Source organism: Phalacrocorax aristotelis, chromosome Z (assembly GCF_949628215.1).
Source record: "Phalacrocorax aristotelis chromosome Z, bGulAri2.1, whole genome shotgun sequence".
NCBI lineage: Eukaryota > Metazoa > Chordata > Aves > Suliformes > Phalacrocoracidae > Phalacrocorax > Phalacrocorax aristotelis.
Window position 1 is genome coordinate 43,560,250 of NC_134311.1, and position 26,221 is coordinate 43,586,470.

The window sequence follows — 26,221 nt, forward strand, 5'->3', positions numbered from 1 at the left end:
GCAGACAGTCTTACTGTTTCTTTAAGCCGCAATTCTCTTCCATCTGTAACAGATATAATAGCAGAAAGGATTTTACAGGTGTCTTTACTAGCATGGTTTTCAAGCAGAAGTTTTTAAACACTTTATCATGCACTGCAAATTCATTGTTTCATATGCACACCTAAATAATGAAAAATTAAGCAGTGTCAGGAATAAAAGTCAATAAATATATAGTAAGAATTCAGTGTATTTTATATTGGTTGGTCTTTAAGGCAAATGTCAAGGCACAAAGAATTCTTTGAAAGAATAAGGAGATATCAATGACTGAAAAAAAAATGGACATTTGATTTGAGTTAAGCACAGCTTAACACTTCTGATTTTCCAGCCATCAGAAGGCTCTTAGTTTATGTTTGTTTGTCTACAGTCCATATGTCTTTATCAGAAGAACGATATGCAGTCTTATATTACACCAACACACTTCAAATCTCTGGTGACCTATGGAGTTGAAATACTTGAGTCACTACATGACAGTTTCAGCTACTTGTTAGTCAAGATGTATTTCTTTAATATGTCAGTAACTACTACTTAAATACCGCATAAAGGTAATTCTGTTCTAGAAAAGGTATTCAGATGATTGTTTCACATTGTTTTGAAGTTTCTGTAAAGGAAAGGCTTAACTAACATATTAGCTTTGAATAAGAAACCCTTTTAGGTACCTAAGGTCAACAAAAACATAATTAGCAAAGGTACCATGATTGTTACTTCAAAATCCCTAGTTAACTCATTTAAGTCTTTGAAGAGATATTCCCTTCCATGTGATTAGTGAAAATTGCCTTTCACATTTGACATTTATGTCTTTATTGCTCACTTTAGATGTGATTTTCATTAATAATTTTAATTCAAAACAAATTATATTTGGAGTCTAAAGGAATTCTGTTATAGAGGATTATGTCATGAGCCTCTCTTACATATTTTGACTCCTAAAGCACAGCAGCTGGATGCTAATGGCCTTGCAATTCTGACCTCTTCCATAGCCTGTTGTTATTTTCAACACTGACTGGTTGTGACCTGTATGTCAAAAACTTTCATTTGAAAATATTTCCCAGGTACTGTTTCTGTAACAGTTCCACATGGCAAGAGCTGAACTGCAACACTGCAGTTAACTGGTGTGAACAACAAAAGAATTGCAATTTGTGGAAATTTGCTAGAAGTTTGCAAAAATTTGCAGGAAAAATCCCAGTGTGTAATGTAGCATACTTGCAAGGAGTGACCAGTGTATAGGGCAGGCCAGCAACTATGAGTCATTGGCACAGTAACAAATAGGCAGTCAGTTGATCCCTGCAGTAAAATCCTATCATCCACTTTCAAAATTGCACATGGTATATTGAGTCAAAGGTGGCAGTCACAGAGCAAACTGGTTTTCTGTTCTGGCTGTAGAGAAGAAAAAGAAATTTGAAAGAATTCATGCATTCAACTTCTACTGGAAGGAAAGCAGGGGATATATAATTTTATATATGCCTGTATAAAACACCTAAGAACTTTCAGGAAAGGAGGTGGCAAGTAAGATTTGAGCATAAGATTAGTAGTTAACGTGTTGGGAGTCTAGCAGAACGTCATCTTAAGCTGGCTTTTAGGAAAGGAGACTGAGCAGCAAGCAGTGGTGCTGAATTCATTCATTACGAATTCAGTAAAAAAAGGAGAAAGAAAAGGCAAAAGAAGACTGAAACATCGTCCTCCAGCCACCTGTAGGCACCTTGACAGATTGAAAGATTCAAATTCACCATGGACCTGAATTGGAGAAACATGATCCGTCCCTTTTTGGAGGAAGCCAAATGGTCATAGGTTATCTTCTTTTGAGATACCCAGTACTATACTATAACTTAATTACATGCACTGTGCTAGAAGTAACATTGGAGGCCTATAATAAAAGAAAATCCTGATTGTTAAAGATGTTCTCAATTCCTTCATCAGCTCAGTGTCTGTGATCCTATTGAGAATATATTTGGGTGCGTTACTTACTGCAAAGGATTGTGAGATCATGTCCTCACACATAATCAAAATTTGCTCAGGTAAATATACCACTGTGGACCACGGTCATCTCTTTCCTACAGAGAATGGAGATGAGTGATTTCTGTTGGGTAGTCCTTGAAACTGGGACAATCTAAGGTAAAAGTTTGCAAATGCAAAATACTCAAGGTTAAACTAATAGGTAAAATTTCCTGGAAACCTTACAGTACCACATGACCATTTTTTTTGCTTAGGAATATTATCTGACACCTGGTATTGAGTTCTAGCTTCCTGTCAGTTCTTGCCCCTTTTCTAGACACCTTCTCTGATGTTGAGTCTGTTAGGTGAAATCCTGCTGAAGCAATGTATGTGGCATAAGGAAAGGTGATGGTGCAAATACTGCAGATAAAAGAAACTGAGAAGTGCAGAATCAGTGAAAAACTGACACATGAGCCATCAAAAACTCCCTTTTTTGTTTTCAGTGATTTACTTTTCAACAAATTATTAAACATGTCAGTGAAAATATGCAGTTGCATAGTATGTATTCTTGAGATTTCAATCAGTCTTTTAAGTTTATGTTTACTTTTTGTATGGGTTTTTCTGAGATAATAGAAATTCCTTCTGCAGAAAGGATCATTTTGGAAGTTGCCCAATGAAGACTTGTACTCTCATAGCTAGCGGCTGACATTTGGATCTGACAAGAGGGAGAGAAAATTTTAAACAGTCACAAACTAACAGTGTTAGCAGCAGCAGCTTTTGAGAAACCCTTAAGCAAAGAGCCTGCTGTTACACGTAATAGCCCTAAATTCTTATTGGGAAAAGAGCACATGAGTCACTTGAAGTAAGGAGATTCGTATTTTCTCCCAGACATGTCTTTTCTTTGCATGCTGTTTAAAGACTCAACTGTATAAAACAGGATTGACATTATGTAATTACTTGCCTCTTACACTGTGCTAACTCAATTTGCTTTTCATTCCCAGGTATTTAAAAGACCATTATTTTCCCATCAGACTTTACTGTCTGCCAATTAAAGCTTTAGATCGATGATGTGGAGAGAGAACTTTGTTATAAAAGGTTTCAGGTAGACATATTGAAAACATCTGCTTTGAATTGCTTTTCTTTCCTTTTTTAATGTCTATGTTTTTAATCGGATATAACAATTTTCCTGACATTTTTAATAATCTTTTTCCAGCATTTTTCTGCAAATCAAAACATTCGTGTCTGAATGCCAGATTTTCTTAGCAATAATTGCTAAGAGAGTAAGAAGAAAAGCTCAAAATACTGCAGGGTTTTATGTTTCTTTTGCCTTCTTGGCAGTAGCAGATAAAGGTACACTGAATAAGAACTTAAAATGGACTGCAGTTATGGTATATATCCCTGGCGTATTGTTTTTCCCTTACCTAGGTAGGTAATTCTTGGTGGGACCAATATTACATTATTCAGACCTCCTGAGTCACTTGATCAGAAGTCATTTGTGTCCAACAGAATGAGGTAGGGCTGGTTAATAATCGAACATAGAACCACCTGAGCTGAAAATACTAATGCTATCTGTAGTTATTCACTGTCATCTTAAGTAATAAGGTCTATGTTAGTAAGGTCTGTCTCTTGTACGGTAATTTAAATTCTAGTCATTTTCTTTCTCTCTGTGTAGTGATGGAAATGGCTGCACTTTTGAGGTGCAGAAAATCATAGTAATTACATTATGCATGAGAACTGTGCAAAGGGGCAGATGATATACACCTTCCCCCCCACCAGACAGAGCATTTGTAGGTAGAAGAAAAATGGATAAAAAGGTCATTATAAGCAGACCTGAGTATACTGTACCATTAAAACATTTTTAATAGCAATGACATTTTTGACAGCTGTAATATGACTGTAGTTCCACATTTAAGCATACAGCAGACAGTATCTTAGTAATTAACTTTGTTAAATATGGTTGTTCTGCTGTACCCTTCATTTAACTTTTTAAAGCAAATTAAGTTCTCCATCTCAGCACCTAGAGTGGGAAATCTTTCACTTTGAGTTAGAGAAGTAGACACATCTTGTCTAGATAAGTATCAGAATTGAAAAGTCCAACAAATATTTTTGATTGTACTTTTCTTTCTGGATTCTTAGATTTCATCAGCTATCCTCTCTCATTAGGAGACACCAAATTTGCAGCTAATCATTTCAGTATCTTCATCAAAGGTTAAATCTTTTATTGTTTTCAAGAACAGCAAATAAGGGTTACATTTCATGGCCTAGAAAAGCAGAAACCCCTTACCATGTGTTCTTAAGTTTTATGGAGCTGACTAAAAATGGATCAGGTTTTGTCCCAGGTTTTGTTTATTTTGAGGGTTTTTTTTTTAATCTAAGAGATAAATGGTAAAGGTTTATATTTTATTTCTCTAAATTAGCTGGCAGGTCCTGGAAAGGGAAGCCAGAAAACATATCCACAACCTAATGACAGAACAGTATGAGTGTGATAGAAAAATTATAGTAACACCGCTATTCTACTTGTGGTCTCTTCTCTCGTTACAGCTTGTTCTCTTTTCTTTTAAAATGGCTGTATGTAAGTCTTCTGACAGGGATGTACTATTTCACTGGCATGACAGGAAGCTGTACTTGTGATTCATTTGATAATCCTTTTTCCTTTTATCCTCTAGGTGGTGATAGTCATTATCAGTTGCTGAAGTGGGTAAGGTGCCCTTACTGAGGGCTTTCACCATGTCTTGTGAAAGTGTTCCAAAGCATTGTTCCTACTACACCAGGCACATTTGGCTAGTTATCTAAATGTCCCCACAGATCTGTGTGGCGACAGCATTTTGCATTTCTTGATCTGTACTGCTGTTTGAGGCTTACAAGCTATTGTACTTTGTCTCAGATGTGGCCACATGCCAGATACTAACTCTTAGGCACAGACTTATGAACAGGTTCTCCTTTACCCTGTAGCTTTAACAAAACAAACAAACAAACAAAAAAACTCTATCTGATTTATAAAGCTAGGATAAAAAAGCTGTATTCTGTTTAGCCTTGATGAAGTTACAGCTATGTTCATTAAAGTTTTGTTAGAAAAAAAGTCATGTACTTTGGGCAGAGGGGCAACAACATCACTATAAACAGATGCTTACATTTGGTGTATCTAATCATTCACTACTTCCCCTATATTCTGATGCCACTAGTACAATTTTATTGGTTAGTTGCTGTTGAAAAGGAAATTAGGTAAATTTTAAAAATTAAAACCTTCCTTAATAGGTTACCCAAGGCACCTAAGATCCTTTTTCTTCTTTTGTATGTGACCAGTCCACAAATGGCCAGATCCAATGACAAATCACTGGACTGCCTACACCCTCTAGAAACACTTAGGCACTTCATACAGGTTTACTAATCCCACCTTGAAACTATTATCAAAAGACAGGTGCCTGAGCACCCAAGTCTTAGCAGTTTCTGTTCTTTTCTGAGGAGGGGCCTAGTGTATCTCAGTGTGAGTGAATATATTTTTTGTGTCACCAGTCAGAACAAAGCTGTGATACTGATTGCAGTTCCTCTCCACTCCATTTCATGCCTTCTTGGAGGACTTTCAAGGATGGTGCCACAACCTTTGTCATATGCTTGGAGATACTATTGAACACAATAGCTAAAATATCAGCACAGTACGTTGGGTGGTTCATGCTCACCCTCATTTACACACCTCCTGCCTGCAACAGACATGATCTTTAGTTAGTAATTATTTTTTTTCCTTATTTTTAAATGTGTTGACCTCTGCATCTGTTATTCACATGCTGTACTTGGAAATAGAAGCCTGTGGTGGTGGTTAGAACAATGACTTAAAAACACTCTGTCAGAAGCACAATCCATGTCTTCAGGAATGCAAAGGATAAGTGCTGACAGAGGTATTAAAGCAAAGTTCTGCGTTTGTTGTTTTAGAAAGGTTTGATGTTCTGTTGTGTATTATTAATGAGCACAAGATTCAAGATTAGAAATCCAGCAGTGATGCTTTCTTTGTGGCTGACCTTATAACGTGGCAGGCAGTGTCCTTGTATGTGAAAGCTTATTTGAATTTAATGTAAAAGAGTCAAAATCCCCATCCTCCCCCCAGCTGGACATAGCACAAATTCATGAGAGGTTCAGGATCCCCACTGAAATAATTCTGCTGTGTTTTTCATTTCACCCCACTGTTTCCAATATTTGGGCTTGGCAGGCTGGAGGAACATGATATAAGCACAGTTCAGAAGAAGCATTGCTGCCAATCAAATACCATTTCCTGATAGTGTAGAAGTGCCAGAGGCATTTTATTGTTTCCTTACATTAAAGTGGAAATACAGAGGTCTCAGACTGAACTATGTATAGTTACACTGGCCTCACTAACTTACTGAAGGTGTTTGTGGTCATTGACAGATAAACTGTCCCATCTTATTAGGTTTCCATCTAGGCATTATAGTTACAGACCGTAATCTAGCGAGTTTAAAGGAAGCAGAGTAGTTTAAGGGAGTAAAACCGAGGTTTCAGTTCATACTTTGCTTAAAATATTGAAGACTAAGGCTTGCATTAGATACTAGGAAACTCTTGAAAATGTTCCCTTTGAGTATGATTTATTTAACTACCAAACTTTCCTAAATCCCTCTGCTTTGGCTTTTATTTTCAAGATGTAAGGATTACTCTTCCTAACAGATCACTTCAGTAATTACAGAAAAATATTTCTGTTGCTGGTTCTTCTGCTTTATAAAGAACTGTAGAAAGCAATTTATTCATTCTTAAAGAAAATACCACCTTAGGTTTGTCTCTGCTTTTCCTGTGAGAGACACAAACCTGTGTAAACTGCAGCTTTCCTAAACAGGTCAGACCAAGTTCTCAGGAAACAATAGTTCTGTTGCTCCAGAAAGCTGAAATTTATTGTGGAGGTACAACAACTTAGTCAAGAGGATGAGGCTTCATAAGCTTAGGAGACCCATGAAGAGCAATCTTTGATTCTTCTCAACTCTGGTGAAGCTCAATAGCAAAGTGACAAAATGTGATAAAATCTTATTTTCCCCCTCCCTCCCAACCCTCCATGTTTCTACAGCAGTTCTACTGACAACTTCCTTGTGAAGCTTTTGTGCATGTATTTTTCACCAGAGTAAGATTTTTTCTTAATCTGAGTTATCCATCAGCACCCAGGATCCTGAGAAAGGTTGAGATCAGTCTGATATGTCAGCCTAGAAGAAGAAGAGACATGAGCAAACAGTTGACAGGCTTATTAGAGTTACAACTGATGGCAAAGGAGGGACAATAACAATAATACTGAATTATGCTTTGGTTCATGGGAGGAAGCACTGTGAGGCATTTTACGCAGCCATTAGAATAAAGAATAAAATCATTTCTGTAAGAGGCCAAAATCTGGGGCATGTAACTATTTATCCTATGCAGGCAAATAAATCTAGTTTTAAATAGCCAAACTATACGATTCATATTGAGACTATCAAGCAAAAGGCAGGTAAGATAGATCAATGGATTCAACCAGAAAGCAGCCATCTAAGTATTCCTACTTCTCAGAAGGTGACTTGCAATTAAGAGGACATTTGCTAGCTATTTTAATCACAGTAAAAATATTAATAAATTGGGAAATGAATGAAGACTGGAGCATAGCGTGTTGGCTGAGAAAGTCCTGTGCTTCAAGTCTTTGGAAATGTGTCTGAATGCAGAGCCAGCTCCTTGTACAGAAGTTCTGCTATTTATTACGTATTAGGTGTAGGATGGTAGAGAGTACTCTGTTTCTATCCCACCTAATATGAATTTTGGTGGTAGTTCTGACAATGTCCAGGCATGACAAAAATATACCTAACTGCTCTACTGTTATAGGTGGCCGCTCTGCTTCCAAAAGAAATTTGTTAGGTACATCTTCATGGTAGTGATGATTGCAGTCACACTAGAAAAAGTGTATGGACCTGTGGAAATAATCAGTAGTTCTACAGGCAATAGCCGATGACAAATTATGTGCATCAGTGCTAAAACCCAATAGCAGGAGATTGACACATAAGATATGTGACACATGAGGTTTGAAATAAACAGTGATAACTGTTCTGGAAAATCAGTGATTTCCTACAGCAAAAATTTGGTAGTCTGATCAAGTGGTGTGTGAACATCTGGACTGTAAAAGTCTAAAATACCTGACTCGATTCTGAATGGATTTAGCTGTACAATTCTCTTTACATGTGCCAAGGAGTTGCAGCATCCATTTTTGGAAAGAGACATTTTTATCAAGAGGGCTCTGTCACTTCTTGGAAGGTGAAACAAGAAGTGGTAAGATGAAAAAGTCACTTAGAACAAATCACCCAGATGCTGCAAGTTTCCACAAGGTAGTGTAATAATAGACTAGATAAAATCTGAGGTCAGCACTTTCAGTTTGGTTCAAAGATGCTATTTCCTATATGTCCATGATTTTCTTCAATTTTTCTATGGATAACCATATAGTCCTTGGTTCTTAGAACTCATTCAGTGTTTTTCAAAGCCATTACAGGTCATACCAACAGAGGAAGTCTGTCACCTTAATGTTACAAGGTTCTCCAAAGATCCCTCTTTTCTGCACATAAAGGTATAGCCTCTTTTATGATTTCTGAAGTCTTTGAACCTAAAATGCACTGCACAGTGGACTAATAGACATTTAGAGCATGCTCATTCATCAGTTCCCTTCACCCATTCTGGTGGGGTTACTTTTCACCAAAATACAGGACAAAAAAAAAAAATGGACAGAAAACCCTGCTACCAATTTCTTGTGCTAAGCCTTTTGCAGTGATTCTTCTGTACGTAGCAGCCCTGATTAAAGCTCCTGGATTCTTGATACATTTGTATTGATTTTTCTTTAAACCGTGAGGTAGCACCACCATTTTTGTACCTTTAGCCTACAAGTCAAATAGAACTTGATTCACATTGTTGAAATGTCCCCAGGGCTGCAGAGACTTAGATTTACAGATCACAAGATTTCAGGATGCAGCAAGACTTTTCTTTCTGGTCTGTATCCACAAGGTAGGAAGGCCAACATTCAAAAGGACATTTGCAAGGTGGATCAGAGCTTGCATGGCTGAAGAATATACAAAGCAAAAGAGGGCAAGGTTCATCTCATCATATACCCCAAGGACAATACTTACTTCCTAAAATTAAAAAGCGGAAGCACCTTCTTTGAAATTGTGCAGGGCCACAACCTAGAAGCCGAAGCTCAATTTCCTAAAGCTCTGGCAGTTAAGACCAGGGAGATGTATCATATGCAGCCTTCAGGAGGGGGGTGATACAGTTACCTATTATCTCCTTAATAACACTCTTTTCCTTCATTTTTCAACTGTTGTGTAATGTAGGAATAAATGAGAAGAGGACTTGACCTGAAGTTAATATAATTTGGCACTGCTTCACTGACTTCAGCAGCACTGCACCAGTTCACACCAAAAGAGGTTCTAGACCAGTACAGTCTTGCATGCATACGCACGCACATGCACACACGCAAACGCACATTCTTTTCAATCCCCTTACTCTCCAGACAGCTGGATGTTTTTTGATATGAACAGCAAGAACAAGAGAAAAAATGTTCCTGTCTGTGGATACATCTGGTGCCTGCTCTTAACAAAAGCAATGTGGCTGAATGGAAGTGACAGCCAGATTGTCCTTGGCTTAGCAGAATCATTTTTACAAGAGCTATCACCTAGAACAGATTTTACCTACAACAGCTAAAGGACTCCCTGAGCTATCAAAGTGCATGAGGTGGCTCCAGCAGACCATGTCCTTGAGTATTGGTAGTTTCTACAAAAAATTGTAATATCCAGTCAATTACCTTTTTGAATTCTAATACCTTTGACTTTCAGGAGGGTGTTTTGGGATTGTTCAATTTATTTTTTTTTCTGTAGTGCAATAGTCAGTTTCTGTGCAACACCCTTTACAGTTTATTTTCTTTCTAAATTACTAGGGAAAATTGTCATCCTTTCCATAGTTAATCCTGTGACTCTGTGTGTTATAAGATGCTATAAACGGCTGAAAAAATTAGACTTATGAAAGAACTAACTGTCAGGACATTAAGGAATAAGGCTATATTCCATAGCATTCATTGGTGCCAAATTCCTCCCTTTCTTGATACTAAAAATATTTATAATATTTAAAAAAAATCTCTTTTCTGTTGAATATCATCAGGCAGAACCAAACACAGGCAACATTTTTTTCATGAGCATGCAAATAGGATCTTTTTGTGACCCCTTTGTGCTGAAATAGTTAAAAAGAAAGCTAAGTGCATAACGACCCCTTTTAGTCAAATTGTCCGTTGGTTCAGGCTGTTAAGCCAGCTCATAAACCAGCTTCATGGTCAAAAGGCAGCTATCAATGCACTGATGTCAGAGCTTGCTTTACTCTATGCTATAGATGAGTGGAGATTTCATTTTGTATTTGTTCAGCTTTTGTAATTGTTCCTCAATATCAATTTTTTTGCAGCTGACAGTCAATAGGACACATTTCTAGAAATATGAACTAAGAATTGGAAACTATGTTGCATCATTGTATATTTGTCAGAGTTTAAATATTGCCATTTTTTTCTGGAACTGAGTTCTCATTACAAAATGCAAACACTGCCTATGACCTCTGTGTCCAAATTCTGCCTGCCTTGATGCCTGTGGAGGCAGAGCACACCCGCCAGGACATACACCGTGATTATTAGGCTGCTAGTCAAGTGATAATTCTCAGTTTGAAAGCCAGTGTGTCTGGAATCGTTGCTCAGCAGCAATTCGATACTAATTCCTGCATCAGAAGGGTCTGTAATATTTGGCAACAATCTATTGATTTCTTTCTGACTCATGCAGAACTAATTTTCAGTTACACAAATTAGAGAGGGAGAAAAAGGAAAAAGGACACTTAAATGTTGTTAATTTCTTTTGGCCATTTCTTTGATCCATGTTTTTTATCTGAGAGGAAAGTGGTGTGTCTAATAGGGAACTGTAATATGTTATGAAACAGTGAGACTTAAAAATCTTGTTAGGCAATCACTACTTCAGCAGAATGAAACGCTGTTGCAACAGGAGGAAAATTATACACCAATTATTTATCCAGTCAAGAAAAATTATGCCCCATAACATCAAAGGCTTAATTCTGCAAAATAATAGAAAGAGGGCAATTCCCATTCTTTTAGCAAGCCAGGGAATTTTTATTCATCTCAAATGCAGCAGGCCAAGTTTTTGGGACCTTATTTAAGATTATAATCCCACAGCTTCACATGTAGCCTACGTGACTGCTTCTAGAAACAGTCATGAAAAAATAGCTGTGTAATGTTTATGCAGATTGAAATGAGTTATTATAAGTAATTAACTCATCCTGTGTCTTACTATCCTTTAAACAATGTTTCCCTCATTATTGGAAAAGTGTTTTTTCAGGCTGCCTATTCCCAGCTCATGTACATTTTTGCTTTCTGTATTTTTCCTAATCTTCAATAACTATCCTTATTTTGATAAACTCTGAAACTCTTCCCTAATATTTCCCCTTGCTTTGGTTTCTTTTTTTCAAAATTCCTCAAAAGTTGTATCTAACAGGAACAAACATTCGTTTCCTTTACATAAAGCTTTGGAACTTAAATTATTCAAATATACAGTAATTGCCAGTCTTGATGTTTGAGATTTTCTGCAATGCAAGTACTATTGAGAAAATTGAACAAAGCATATTTGGAATTAAGTACCTGTCTTTTGGTTTGCTCTGTTAAACTTCCTGATGGGCAGACACTAAGGACATAACTATGAAAGATATTTTTCAGGAAACAGCTGATATGTATTTACCTAATTCTTATTGATATATGAAGGAATGTTAAGTTTAAGTTTAACAAGGCCAAGTGCCTGGTCCTGCACTTTGGTCACAACAACCCCAGGCAACGCTACAGGCCTGGGGAGGAGTGGCTGGAGAGCTGCCTGGTGGAGAAGGACCGGGGGGTGCTGGTTGACAGCTGGCTGAACAGGAGCCAGCAGTGTGCCCAGGTGGCCAAGAAGGCCAACAGCATCCTGGCTTGTATCAGATATAGTGTGGCCAGCAAGAGTAGGGCAGTGATGGTGCCCCTGTACTTGGCACTGGTCAGGCCGCACCTCAAATATTGTGTTCAGTTTTTGGCCCCTCACTACAAGAAGGACATTGAGGTGCTGGAGCGTGTCCAGAGAAGGGCAAGGAAGCTGGTGAAGGGTCTTGAGAACAAGTCTTATGAGGAGCGGCTGAGGGACCTGGGGTTGTTTAGTCTGGAGAAGAGGAGGCTGAGGGGAGATCTTATCACTCTCTACAACTACCTGATGTTGTAGTGAGGTGGGTGTTGGTCTCTACTCTCAGGTCACTAGTGATGGAATGAGAGGAAATGGCCTCAAGCTGACCAGGGGAGGTTTAGATTGGATATTAGGAAAAATGTCTTTACTGAAAGAGTGGTCAGGCATTGGAACAGGCTACCCAGAGAGGTGGTGGAGTCACCATCCCTGGAGGTATTTAAAAGACGTGTAGACACAGCACTTCAGGGCATGGTTTAGGAAGCATGGTAGTGTTGCGTTGATGGTTGGACTTGATGATCCTAGAGGTCTTTTCCAACCTTAATGATTCTATGATTCAAAACAAAGTGGCTGAGACGGTGGCCATTTTGAACATCTTTTTTTTAATAGTAGGTAGGATTAACAGCCTTCTGTATGTATCAGGCTTATTGAATCTTGAAAATTAAGTCCTCTCTGTTTTATCTTTGGCACAAATTCCAAGGGAATTAATATGCAGAGTTAGCAGGACAGAAATGTTAAAATCTGAATCATCTCTTATTCCAACAAGTACAACAAGCAAAAGGTCAGGACACGAGAAAATTGTTTAACAAGGAAAGGCTACCTGGAAATGAAGTAACCTTACAGAGCTCTTTGAGCAAAAAAGCCTGGTAATGTGTAACAGGGAGGAGAGGGGAATTCTTTCCAAGCACAGAAAACCCGCAAATACTCCCAAGGGAGAAGTGAATTAGTGAAAGACACTGTATTTAAGTATTAGCTGTCTTGTAAAAGAGCTCTATTCTTATGTCTTGTTTTGCTTTGGTTTGTTTTTGTCAGAAAGCCTGTGTAAAACTCGCAATGATTTGCATTTTTCTACACTGTGCGGTGCATGACAGCCACTGCATGTCGTTGCAAGTATAACCTGTGAACCAGGATGCAATGCTAGCCAATGTGGGAGCCTAGGAAAAAAAAAAAAGTAGTTCCAGGCTCTGAGCAACTCTGTTAGAGCTTCATACTGAGAGCTTACCCTTAAATTCCCAAAGTTATCACTGGTGATACAAACTAAGGGCAACTGGCATTCAGCTGCTATTCCTTTAATGTAATGGGTGTCCAACAGGGGCAGTTCAGTCAGGTCTGTCACATGGAGTCTAAAAACACTGTAAGAGACTTAACTTTTTAGCTCCAGGTGCAGGTAGGTAGGATATAGATGTTGTTTCACAAGATGGGGGTTTTGTCTGTAATAATTTGACATCTTACATCTGTCATTCTAATCCTCCATTCCTTATATATGTCTGAAACAAAAAGAACTAATGGTAGAGGAAAGCTGAGATTTATTTTCAGAATTTCCAGAAAAGAAGTATTATTTTTAAATGATTGGGCTGTAATAAGAATTGCATTCTACATGAAAATAGTATCAAAAGAAAATGTTTCATTACTTAGTTCCTCCAGCAGTCTTCCTCCCTTCTTTCATAAAATGGAACAGTCTATGCCTTTATCACTTCTTCCATTTAATCTTGTTAATGCAGTCTGTTAGGACTCCACTTTTGCAACAGCACAGGTGTAACTGTGAATAAATAGGGTAGTAGGAAGAATACTGTTCTGCTTCTAGGAGTCTTATTTATTTATGACAAAATGTGTGATATTCAACCCAGAATGAAAACTGGTGCAACTGGTGAGTTGAAACATTTTTATTCACTTCCTTAACAATATGAGGTATTCCAATGAAGAATAAATAGGGAAATGTTAATCATGCTCTACCTAACCTGTCCTTGATACTGCTGCACTTTGAGTTTTACTAAAAATCAGTTCTTCCTACTATGTTAAAAGATGGCAGATTAAATTGGTAAGAAGACAGTTGGGAAATATAATATTTTCCAGAGCGCAACAGATGCAAATCCAATAATATCTCCAGCTGATCTGATTGCTTTTCAAAAGATGGGGAAAAGATTTTAAATAAAAATGTGCAAAAGTGAAAATCGTTAGTGATGATCAAAACTATGATCAAATTCAAATAGGTCAAAGAAGGGAACATCAGAAGGATTTCAGAGTAATTTCAAACTGAAATAATTTTAATTATTTTTTTATTGTTACCTGTCGCTTGTCATTTTGCCTTGTAGGAGTTATACTGTGCCTAATGTAGGGAGGAAGGTATTGTTAGGAAAGTGATCCAGGAAAGTGGATGGGAAATTATTTAATTGACTGTGGTGGCAGTTACATAAAGTCCCAGACAATGCAAGTTAGATCCTTTTTTGTGCTGCGCTGCTGCAATTCTACCTGAGTGTGTTGAATTATTCCAAACTTACTTAGTGCAACTCAGAACCAAAATCTGTACCAGCAGAAACATTTCCCCATCTTTTTTTTCCCTTGGGCAACCAGCTTGATGATTTTCTGTCTTAAAAGGAAAAAGAAAAAAAAAAAGGCAAAAAAAAAATCCCATTTTTAAGAAGGCTTTTGCTAGTGAATCATGCCCATTAACAGAGACAAAGACATAAACTATGCTTATGTATTTTTCCCTCTCAACTTTTCCTTGAGCATTACAGTTAGCTATTTGGACAAGAAGCTTTAAGCTGTAAACCGTTTAACATTAAAAGCTGCATTAATTGGTGTTTATCAGCAGTCCAAATATACCATATATTTAGCTTACTAAAATGCTTTGGCTTTTAAATTTGCATCATACCCTGTGGTTCACCAAAGTATTGTTAATCAAAATATATTACTTTAATAGTCAAATCAGCTAAAATTTTCCTGAAGATATCTTGCATAAGGCAGCCAGAAAACAGTATAATGAAGCATTTTTAATCATAATGGACAAATAGATCTACAGAGATTCCAGGAATGAGAAACATTCCATGAAATAGAAGTGTTAAAGGTCAGGGGTGAAAAAGAGGAGGGATGTTGATAAGAATTTTACTGGTCAATGTGCAAAATAACCTGTTATGCTATTCCGACACTCATGGTTCATGGTCCACACTCTGTACTGCTTGATATTCTGTTTGCAGGGGTTCCTGAAAGTCCTCTGGATTTTCTGTAATTAAATGTACATGTTCAGATGACTCAGTGTATGTACTTCTTTGCTGATTTGTGCTGTGCCACCGTTTGTGCTTAATTTTCAGTATTAGATAAAAGAAAACTCTCAGGACTAAATTTCCAGAAATGTAACTATTGTGACATTTGCTAGCTACAACCAGTGATACAACTATAAAATTTCATACTGGGGACATAATATTTGGGGGAAATTGAGGGTATGATCAATCAATGTAATTAAATATTTAAACAATCTTGCAGGCATCTGTATTCAAATAAAGAGGGTTGTTTTGCTAATAACAGTGATGTGGTATAGGCAATCACTTATGTTAGTGTAACAAATGAGCTATTGGGCTAATTGATAAAGCAAAAGAAACAGTATTTTATCATATAAGTGATTTCCACCACAGAATGTTTACCATATGAAACATATCCTTGTTACGCACAATTGTTAGATGTGAAAGTTTTTTTCTGTATCTTCTCTATAATATAACACGTGTAGAAAAGAGAGACAAGTTGGAAAATAATGTTTTTCAAAGTTTAAAAAAGCCATTAGTAACAACCAAGTATGCTTCAACATTGTCTTTAAGTCATTTTAAGCCACATTTTCATAACGTGTAAAGTGAAATGGCATCTTTGGGTACAGTATCCTGAGAGATAATGTTTAAGGTACCTGTAACAATGGTTACAAAGTGAAATCAAATTTGTTTTTTAAAAGTACACAAAGGATAGGAATTATTACACTTTCTTTGCATGCTACCATATGTAGTGATTTCTGGACTTTGAAGTGCTTTTTTGTTCCTACTAAGGCGGACATTTTAAACATTGCTTTTTCCTATGAAATCTTAAAAATAGCGTTATTTATTTCTATTGGGTGTGTATTAGGTTTGGACTTTTTCAAATCTCAACCTCCTTTCTTTCCTTTTCCAATATTTTGTTTATAAAAAGTAGAACATACTGAGACCTCAATAAAAATCAGTATGGATCTCCACAGAAATGGAAGAATATAAAACATAAATACCCAGTTATTAGAGTGGTGAGTTCACTTACATATATGAAGGTAAAGTACTTTTCCATTCTATGTATGACTTTGTGATTTTTCTATTTTATTTATAATTGTATTTATTTCATAAATGTATAACATTATTTTTCAGAAGTAAAGATTTAGATGGCTTGATTCTTCTCTGTTATTTTACATGTTTCCAAAAGAAGAAAGAATTTTAAGCTCTCTGAGTATTTAATAATTTGGAGACCACTTTTGCATGAAGTAACTGAAAAAAATAAGTATTTCAGAGGTGGGACAATAGAAGGTTCTAACCCAGTTGTTACTTCTCTGAAGCTGCATTCTTCATAGGTCCAGAAACTCTATTTTGTGTGAATCCACAGATTGGATAAACCCCCCTAATCACTTACAGTGCACTGTAATATTGCACTACTAATACCCATTCCACATGATGTTGTTTCTTACAGCTGTCTATCCAGCCTTTCCTCCCTTTATCAGACTAAGTGCTTAAGAAGTAGTTCAGAAAATAAACAGTTGTAGAAAAGGAGTTAAATAGGATTATACTTGAAGCCTCTGGTTATACAGAGGCAGGCTTCAGGCTCCATTTAGCAGCAACTCAGTCATGAATACTCAGATTGCCGAGTGTCAGCTTGTTCTGTGTGGAGACCTGAACTATCACAACAGTCATTGATGATTCTGCATGGTATCAAATTTTGGGTTTGAGTGTTATTGAAAGTGTAGGAAATGGGATGTTCAAACAAAACAATGCAGGTGCCTGGTAGGAGGGAGGGGATGCAAGGACTGTGAGTGTGCTGCAGCTGCAGTCCAGCAGCAAAGATCTGGAGAAGAGGATGCTGCCAGAGACAGAGCTAAGAATAAGCACTATACCTTCCTTCCACTGCAAGCTGAAACAAGTTTTATGTTCTTTTCCGCCCACTCCAACAAGTAGTAACACTGGCTGGGTGTGAGGAAAGATAAGGTCATGTGTGATCCCTGAGCCTTGAACACAAAAGGTCTTCAAACCCTCTTCCTGCAATATCTCTCTTTGTGCTACTAGGTTTCATAACTGTTCAGCAGTAATCTATGCATATCTAACATAAAGAATTCCCACTAAGGTGCTGAGAACTACATGATAATTTCAGCCAGCAAAATGGACTGTAAATATTTATCATGCTATCTGGGCTCTTCTCTTGCAAAGTTTATTAGTCCATTTATTCAGAAGGGAAAAAAATAACCATGGATTGTTATCATTCAGAAAACCTGGGCACATTCTCAGTAGCTTTCTGAGTAGCTTTCTGAGTAAATATAAGTAAGGAGGGAAAAGAATTTGTCCTGCTAAGTGTCTGCTATATTGTAAACCATTGAAGTGACACAACCACAAATTATGACAAATATGTTGGCAGAGTAAATACAAAGTGTATTTCTCATAGGAAAGGACTTCGCATGTGCAACATAATTTCTGTATAGGCTGCTCTTTTTTGAGCAAGTGCACACATACTGTGTAGAGAATTGCATAGAAAATATGGACATCACTGCTCAAATAGCCATCCTGACCAGCTTATATAAACACTAGCTAAATCTGCTAGAGATTATTTGCAGAACATTGGATCTCATGAGCTCAAATATAAGATAGCTTGGGTAGTATAATATTTGGGATTACCATAATAATCTCTTTAGGGAAAGTGTGCAGTATCAGCAGAACCATTGCTTGAGTCTTTGCAGGAAGTAGAAACTGTACAGTAATAATTCTGCATTTATTACAAACTTAAATCTTTCCCTGTGAATAAGGCAAGCTTCTGAGTTCTTTATGGGGCCCAGGCAAAGGCTTTGAGAATTTAATTAAATATCTCTGATTTGAACTCACCTATGGAGCCCAAATCATCAGTTTGGCAACCTGTTTCTGTTTTGTGGTAACTTGTTTTACTGTAGCATCATCCTTTGAAGTTACACACATAATTTCCATGCATATGAGTATTAGGGAAAAGAGTTTATAGATTAATATGGAGAACTCCATGCTAAGGGGCAATGAAAGTGCTTCTGCACAGATTTACAGTGTGCTAGATGAGTTGTCAAAGTTTATGGATCCTTTGACCCTTTATGACCTCTTAGAAGACAGCCTTTCAGAGGTCAAGCTCAAAGCTATAGCTTCTGAAAATTGACCTGATTTTCATCTGTTTGGATCTGGGCATTGGGCTGTACTTGTCTGTGTTAGCTATCAGTACCCTGCAGACGATACAGGCTGCTCTTCTGCAGCCTTCCCTGCCTGTGAACAGGCAGGGAAAGTCTGGGGCAGCCTTAAACACTTGTGTTTCTTATGCACTTCAAACACTCTGTCTTGTACAAAATAAAGAAACAAACAAGCTGCTAGGTAGCAATTTCCGTTCATTTGACATCTTCCTAACCCTTTGGTGTTTAACTGAGTCTTGAGCTGCCATTCTTGGCAAAAAAGCTGCACAGCTTTTATTTGGAGTCCAGGAAACAGCATCACCACCACTGTCTTGTAATAACCCCATGGAAATCCAAGTTTTCTCTTACTTTACGTATGTTTATAACTCACTAAAGTAATTTCTGCAGAAAAAAAGGCTGGCAATCCAAAATAAGTATATAGCGATTATCTCACAATTATCTCATTGTCCAAAAGAATTTCTTTTTAAAAGAATGTACCCCTTGGTCTAATAACAGACATTGCATCTATCTGAAAATCTTACCTCTATCCTTAGACCACCACAAGCATAGCAACTTTTTACTATTCATAGATTGTTAAACAACACTGCTAGATCCATTGTAATTATAATCAGGAAAGGAAAGAAAGGGCATTTTAACAAAACCATTTTTTCTTATTTCTGTTCTTATTGTGATGGCAAAAGGCTGTTCTACTCTGTTCATTTTGCTTCCTATAATTTCACCTTCTCTGAATTATGCAAAGGCAAGTAATCTGTGCAGATCATTCTTTCCAGACTTGTTCCAAAATTATGATGTAACAATAAGATACAAAAAGATCACATAATATGAGCAGTTTGGAAATTACCTTTAGCTCTGGAGCAGCCATAAAAATTTGAACTCATATTACTTCATCTGTTTATTTCAAAGCATTTGACAATGGTCTGTAAACATTATTATAGCCATAAAACAGATGCAGAAAGTCTTCCAAAGTATACATCTACAGTGGAGATATAAACATATTTCCTTCATATGAACAGCCTGCAAAAAGGCTGTTTATCAGCCTTCATTCTCATACATATTTCTAATGTTTGACCTTACCTTTTCTTTTAAAAAAATAAATTTTAAATGCACAAAATAAGGATGTACAGGATAACTACATAAAGACCTTTTTTCATAAAAAAACTTGAGTTTTTAAAAGGTTCTTTGAATAGTCTTTAGAATAGCCATGCCATAAAGGGCAGAGCTGATCTGTAAGAAGAGTTGATGTACCATTCAGTGCTTATTCCTTTTTTTATGTCACTGGAAAATTGAAAAAGAGGAAGGGGAAAAGAAAATGTGTCACTAAAAAACCTTCCAGGTGACACTGATTATAAGCTAAAAGAAACTTCAGATAAGAGTGTGAGACCATGAATTATATCAGACCTGATAACTCCATGGATTTATGGGAAAAATAATCTTTTTAGCAGTAATCTATCACTCTTCTATTTTGAGCAATGATCTATCAGATTTCTCCCTATCCAGCTTCCACGACTACCACTTACCTTGAAATCCATGACAAGTTCTTACATATTATGTACAGATCAAATCTACTGTGTGCGCCCAGTGAGACATACAGCTATACAAGAATTGTTGATTCTGGGGAATTTGTACGCCTCTGCACATGAGCTGTAGGACTAGCACATTTGGAATCCTCAGCCTTGCTGTGCATGCAGAGGGGGCCCTGGGCAGAGTAAGCCTGACAGTCTTTGTAGCTATAGCAAAGCCCAGGGTCCAGACTCATAGAGTTGTGTGCATCACTGTGTGAAAATGCTAACGTTTCCTAAAAACATTATTTTCCTGGGTGAATTCCATCATATCTTCTTACTCTAATGGCTCATTTGGGTATATCTGACAGCACATGTATCTACAGACACATTAATTAATATTAGCTGGCATTAATTAGCTTGCTGAGATATTGCTAACTATGTAGCTCTCACTGCATGAGGTATGACAAAGGCTGGAAAACATAACTAGTGTCCTCAGCTGTATATTTTCAGATTATTAAATACAAATGCAAAGCACCTGAATTCTTGCTTTGAATCCAGAGAAAATCTAATCCAGTGGCAAAGGGGATACCAAAACCTAGTTGGCAGTGTAACTTATAGTGGAGACTTCTATTGATGGTAAAGTGCAAGAAAAAAAGCCTGTCCAACTAGTAGAGGTTACTATAAAAAAAGCAGAGCTGGCAGCTAGATAAAAAATGCTGCATATATTTCATTTGAAATCACTTAGGGATGCAAACATAGAAGTGAACTGGGCCAATGTACTAGCACTTTTCAAAGAACTCCAGCTTAAGGATGATGGGAATTCTTGGAAGGTAAAGAAGCTGCTTTTTTGGATATCAGTTCTCTGATTAGCCTTGGTGTTTCCGAGTGCAATCCCTCCTGGAACAACAAATTAGAGAGAAGACTCCCACTTCAAACTTCATGCCCAGCATGCTTTAGTATACTCTTTTGATCAAGAATGAAATATTGAAAGCTCTAGTCTTTTTTCCCCTTGGAACTAAAGCTACAGGTCTGGGAGATTATAGTCCTGTCTCTCCTGAATGAAGTCCCTCAGATGTTAAACTGAGATTATTTAAAATGTGAGCTTTGCTTTTTCCTTGTTAGACAAGATATGCATGTGAGTGGCGGTCATCACAAATACACAAGGGACACATTATCTGCCTTGTTGACTCTTATCTTTGTTTCAAGAGGGATTCTGCAAATTAACTGTGTATGTCCTTCCAGATTTATTCCTAATTTCACCAATATAACAATTCTTGAGACCTGATTATTGCCCTACTTTTAGGGTAATGAATTTTGTGCCTGTGAGTTAATTTTTTGCTGGTAAAAAAAAGATTTAAAAAGCAGCTCAGTGTACTTTTTTATTCCTCTTGGTGCAGCATTTGAGAAAATAGCTAATGCTTGGTTTGAAGATGGTTTTAAGTACATATTTGTTTTTATCCAAGCATTCATTTCAAATGTGTGAGATGATCGTGTGTTTTTTTCCTTAATAGAATTCCAGCCTTCTTTCTGTTGACCTGAGAGAATGAGTTAGTTTCCAGGTGGTAAACCCAGTATCTGTGTATTACTATTACTAGCCATAGAATTAATTAATTTCCATTGCAGCATTCTAATTTCCAGGGCACCATATAAAACTGAAGACAGTTCCCAGTCCCAAAGAACTTTAAACTTAAGTTTAAAATATGAGATGAATACCACAGAGAGATGGGATGAATCTGTGGTACTGATGAGAGAAGCTACAGTTGGTGATAAGGAGCAATCATAATGCAGCACGTATCCCAACATTATAAATGTTTTGTTAGACATCAGGGTGGTGGTGATTTTGCAGGCTTTTATCGAGGGATACATCTCAAGATAAGATGAAAACTGAATGTACTTGTTGAAAAATTGGACAAATGGATGGTTGAGACCTGTGTTACTGCTTGAAAAGAGGCAGGAGCCATTATTCTTATTCACATTCTTGAAGCTGACGTATAAGAAGGCAAGTGGAAGGACTTTAAAAGTAAAGATAAGTAGTTTTGCTCTTATATCCTTCCTCATGTTTACTGCATTGGGAGAAAATAAGGTCTATTCCTGTGCTGCTGAAAGTTATCATTGTGGCAACTCTACAATTATTAGTTTATTCTATTTTTGCCTCAATACTTAGGAACCGGTACTGAATCAAGGCATTTTATACTTGTAAGGCATTCAGAAGCAAGCTGCTTATTTTATAACAACTATAAAGAGCGGTAGGATATATATAGGTCCCTAAACAGTTTGTTGGCCTAAGAGGAGGAGGGAAGGAGAAAAACAACATAAAATTATAGGCAGCTGAACAAAGATACAATGTGAAAAAGGTGTAGTAGTCTCTGACAATCATTAAATCTGCAAAAGAAACCTGGTACACTGGGTGTTAATTACAGTCGTTTAAGATGTTTCTAGGAATACAGTGGTTTCTTTTACATCTGGCCTGTGCAATTAATGACTTGAGCTTTCTGTTATGAATCCCTAAATTGTTCTGCTGTCTCATGAACAGAAGAAATACCCAGTAGCAGACTCTACTTTTCCAAACTTCTTCAAACACCTTCTGTATCCTACAGTTGCTGCCTTTTCTATGAGCTTTCCAAGGAGCCATGGTAGCAATTTCCTAGACATCCTGTATTTACTAATACGTAGAACGGTTAGTTTTGAATAAAGGTTTGAATTAACTATGAGTCACAAGTCTGAAGTATTTATTTTGTATTAATTGAAACCCGGAGCCTTAACATTTAATGACCTGCTGCACAAATATTTACCACAAAGATAGTGCTTATAATTGCAAGTTATTCATGGAATTATTGATTGCTCACAGTAACAAGTACTGTGCTAAATGCAACAAGTGTCAAAGGATCAATTTCTCTGTCTCTGTTCCTATCACAGTTACAAGCTAGATATGCAAGTCATTAAAAGTACCTTCGTATTGTTTTGGGTTTTTTTTCTTCCTTTGTCTTGTCCTTTTACACGATCTCCTCACATTCCCACTATAGTTCCTGCCTCTGATGTTGACATATGTCTCTGAGGCTTGTCAACATAAAGCAACATGTGGTCCCAGAGCTGAGCCTTGCTTCCTCCACATATCTCTCAAGCAGAGACCTGTGAGCAATTACTCAAACTAGCCTCTCAAACAGCAGTGCCTGGAGGTGCATGTTTAAATGTTTTCATTATCTCAGTGGGGGTAAGACATAAGAATTTTTGAGCAGGATCAACCTGGCAAAAATGCCAAGGAATTGCAGATACTTTTCTGTAAGGTATTGCCTTCTTTTTTACGTGGCTACCATACCAGCATGGCTAATGTGTATTAGTTTCTTACAAAGGGAAAGAAACTAGCCCCATCTGGTTCATGAAAATAAAACAGGATACAGAAGCTAACAAAAAAATTGTGGATGATATAGGAAATAATATTTCTAGGTATGAACTTTCTTAAGTACAAAGGCAGGCAAGATTTTGGTTCTGGGTAATCTCCATCCAGAACATATTAACACCAAATTGCTGTTTTCTACAATAAAATTAATTCTATTGATCCTGGATTAGGAGCAGTTTAAAAACTGCTTTGCTTGCCTAAGTCTTGTCTAAAAATGTACTTGATCAGAGAGAGCATGTTAGGAAATAGCCATCCATGAACATCCCTCTTCCCTGGTTCCATTAGGACATGGTGTCCCAGTAATTACTTGACTTTCCAAAGAAGAGGGCTTACTTACATTCACTTTGTGGAGTTCACCTTGGTAGGCCTTTACACTAAGTAGGGGGCTAGGGGAGTAGGGGGTGCAATGCACCTTTCAGTAGGAAGTGTGGTGGCTCTGCAGGACATGGTTCTGAGTTTTGGTCATTTAACCACATGGTGGTAGGAAAGGTAACTCAGGAAATTCTTGGCTTCTACTAGGAGTGATAAATGATAACCACAGGTAGAAACAGGGCAAAATCCAGACTATATCATCACATTGTCATAGCATCTGCTGTCAAAGCATGCTTACTGCTTAGCTTAGAACATGCAGTCATTTTAAGTACCTTTTTTTCCAGCATTTGTAACCTTTTTGACTGCCCACAAGTTTGAAATGGAATGCCTTTCTTAGAATGAGCATCTGGACAATAATGTTTCACTATCTCACAATCCGTTTTGGAGTTGAACATGTCCAACTGAAGTATTAACATTTAACAATAATTGTGTTCAGGATAGCCACACTACACAAGCTCTCACCTTTGCTACCCAAGGATTTTATAAGTGACTTGTGTTGCAAAGAACTACTGCTGTTGTTGTCCTGGGAATAGAGGAAAGACATCTACCAGGAGTATGGATCCTTACTAACTGTGATGCTACTTCCAAGTGGCAGGAGAACCGCGGGGAGGCATGCATTCCACATAATAAAACAAGTGACAGGGAAGGAAAATAGGTTCTCTATTTCTTCTCAATGCGTCTGACTAGAATAAAGGTACAATCCTTCATTACATTTCAGAGTATGCACCCTCATAGCATCATCAAAGATAACACACAAAGGATTCAAAGTAACTGAGGGAAGCAGAAAGCTATATTAACAATAAAAAAACTACTTGGAAGGTAGAGAAATATATTTTCCTTCTTGAATTAAATGATCATTATTTTTATAAAAGAATCTGAAGCATACCCATATTCAAACATTTTCAGATAGTACCTGTCCTTCCCAGCACACAGCTACTGGCCACTTAAACTCAGTCTGTGGGCCTTGCCTCCCTGTGACCTGGTGCTGAAACAAATAGCTTGAAGAGAAGGAGAGGTTAAGCAATCATTTGCAAGCCCATCTCTGCCAGGTGGATTGGTATATTTTATGTGTCTTGAAACCATAATCTGAAGGATGTGAAAACTTCATTACTTCTACTGCTTTGAAAAAATGCATCAAAATATACCACGTAATTCTACCTCAGCAAAACGAAAAGTCATTAATATTTGAAATGTATAAGCAAGAACAATTTAAATAATTATTTAGGACCCCCATTACTGTCATTAGCAATAAAGACGATGAAATTAACAAGTAAAAACAAAAAAGGAGAATATGAGGAAAAACTTGCTAATCGTGAGGTATCTTAAATAGTTGAAGAGTTTGTGGGGTATCGTAGAAACTACATAATGTGAAGCAATTAAAATTTGCCAAATCAAAATATTCAGAAAGACACAGTACAATACAAAGTAGTTTTATATTATCAAAGGGGTGAACAGGTTGTTCACCTAGCTACTCTCTAGCTCTAGTTTTTACGATCTTCATCTTAGAAAGAAATGAGACAGAATTATGTACTCAAACTGTTTGTCCTGTTTTCTTTTTCAGCACAAATTGAAGTGATACCATGCAAAATTTGTGGTGATAAGTCCTCTGGAATACACTATGGAGTCATCACATGTGAAGGCTGCAAGGTATGAGATTTCAATACAGCAGAGTCATCAGCATCTGCATTAGCCTTAGGCATCTATGAACAATAATACACTCTTACACGCTTTTAAGAAAGTGGTGCCAAAGGCTGTAAAGCCTGCTGCTGATATAGATGCATTTCATGCCTAATTCTACTGGCTGCTTTCTTTTTCATCTAATAGTCTTTAGATTTAGCTCCTCATTTGAAACATGAAAAAATCACATCTGATGCAGTGTAAGTGCTGATACAGAGGCTAGCAACTGTAAATCACATCTGTTCTACCTTAAATCAGCTTGAGACATGGATTTCTTATCTTGTTTCCTATACAATATGTGTAGCATTAAAAGTTGGTATGGTATCTCAGTTCAACATCTTGAAAGATTACAGGTGTCAGTTCAATCTTCTTGCCTTCATCCTTATAGGTTCCAGCACAGGGCAATTGCTGGGAAGGGGTGGGGGGGTGGGGGGGAGGGAGGGAACCCCTTCTATGCTGCTTAGTCATATTAATATGTTAAAGCATTCATTCAAAAAACACAAATCAGACCCCAAGCCAAGAGAAGAACTTTAAAAATACTATGTGATTTTATTATCTAAGGAATTATATCATTACTCATGGAAAACCAGAATCTTTTACTACATGTTAGTGTTTCAGCTTTGACTGTAAATGTGAAATTGCAAAGATGGAGAGGTAGCATCTCTGATTTCTTCTTTGTGGAAATACACAAAATGGTACATTTGAAAGTGGGTGCATATTTATGAATTGAAATAGCAAGTCTGTATTTACTTAATACTTCACAAACTTCTAGAACATCTAAAAACCTGAAAATTTGTGTGCGACCATTACCAAAAGAAAGCTTTTAATGCCAACACATTGAAAGCAATATAGTGTCAAAGATCAGATTTCTTTCAGAAAT

At 37.1% G+C, this 26,221-nt stretch overlaps 1 protein-coding gene across 1 annotated transcript in view; it reads left to right on the forward strand.

The window, feature by feature from the left end:
• Window positions 1–26,221, forward strand: part of RORB (RAR related orphan receptor B) — a 146,228-nt gene that overhangs the window by 75,437 nt on the left and 44,570 nt on the right. The window contains exon 2 of the mRNA XM_075078909.1: window positions 25,226–25,311. Coding sequence (XP_074935010.1) covers window positions 25,226–25,311 — 86 coding nt within the window. The remainder of the gene's footprint in view (window positions 1–25,225; window positions 25,312–26,221) is intronic.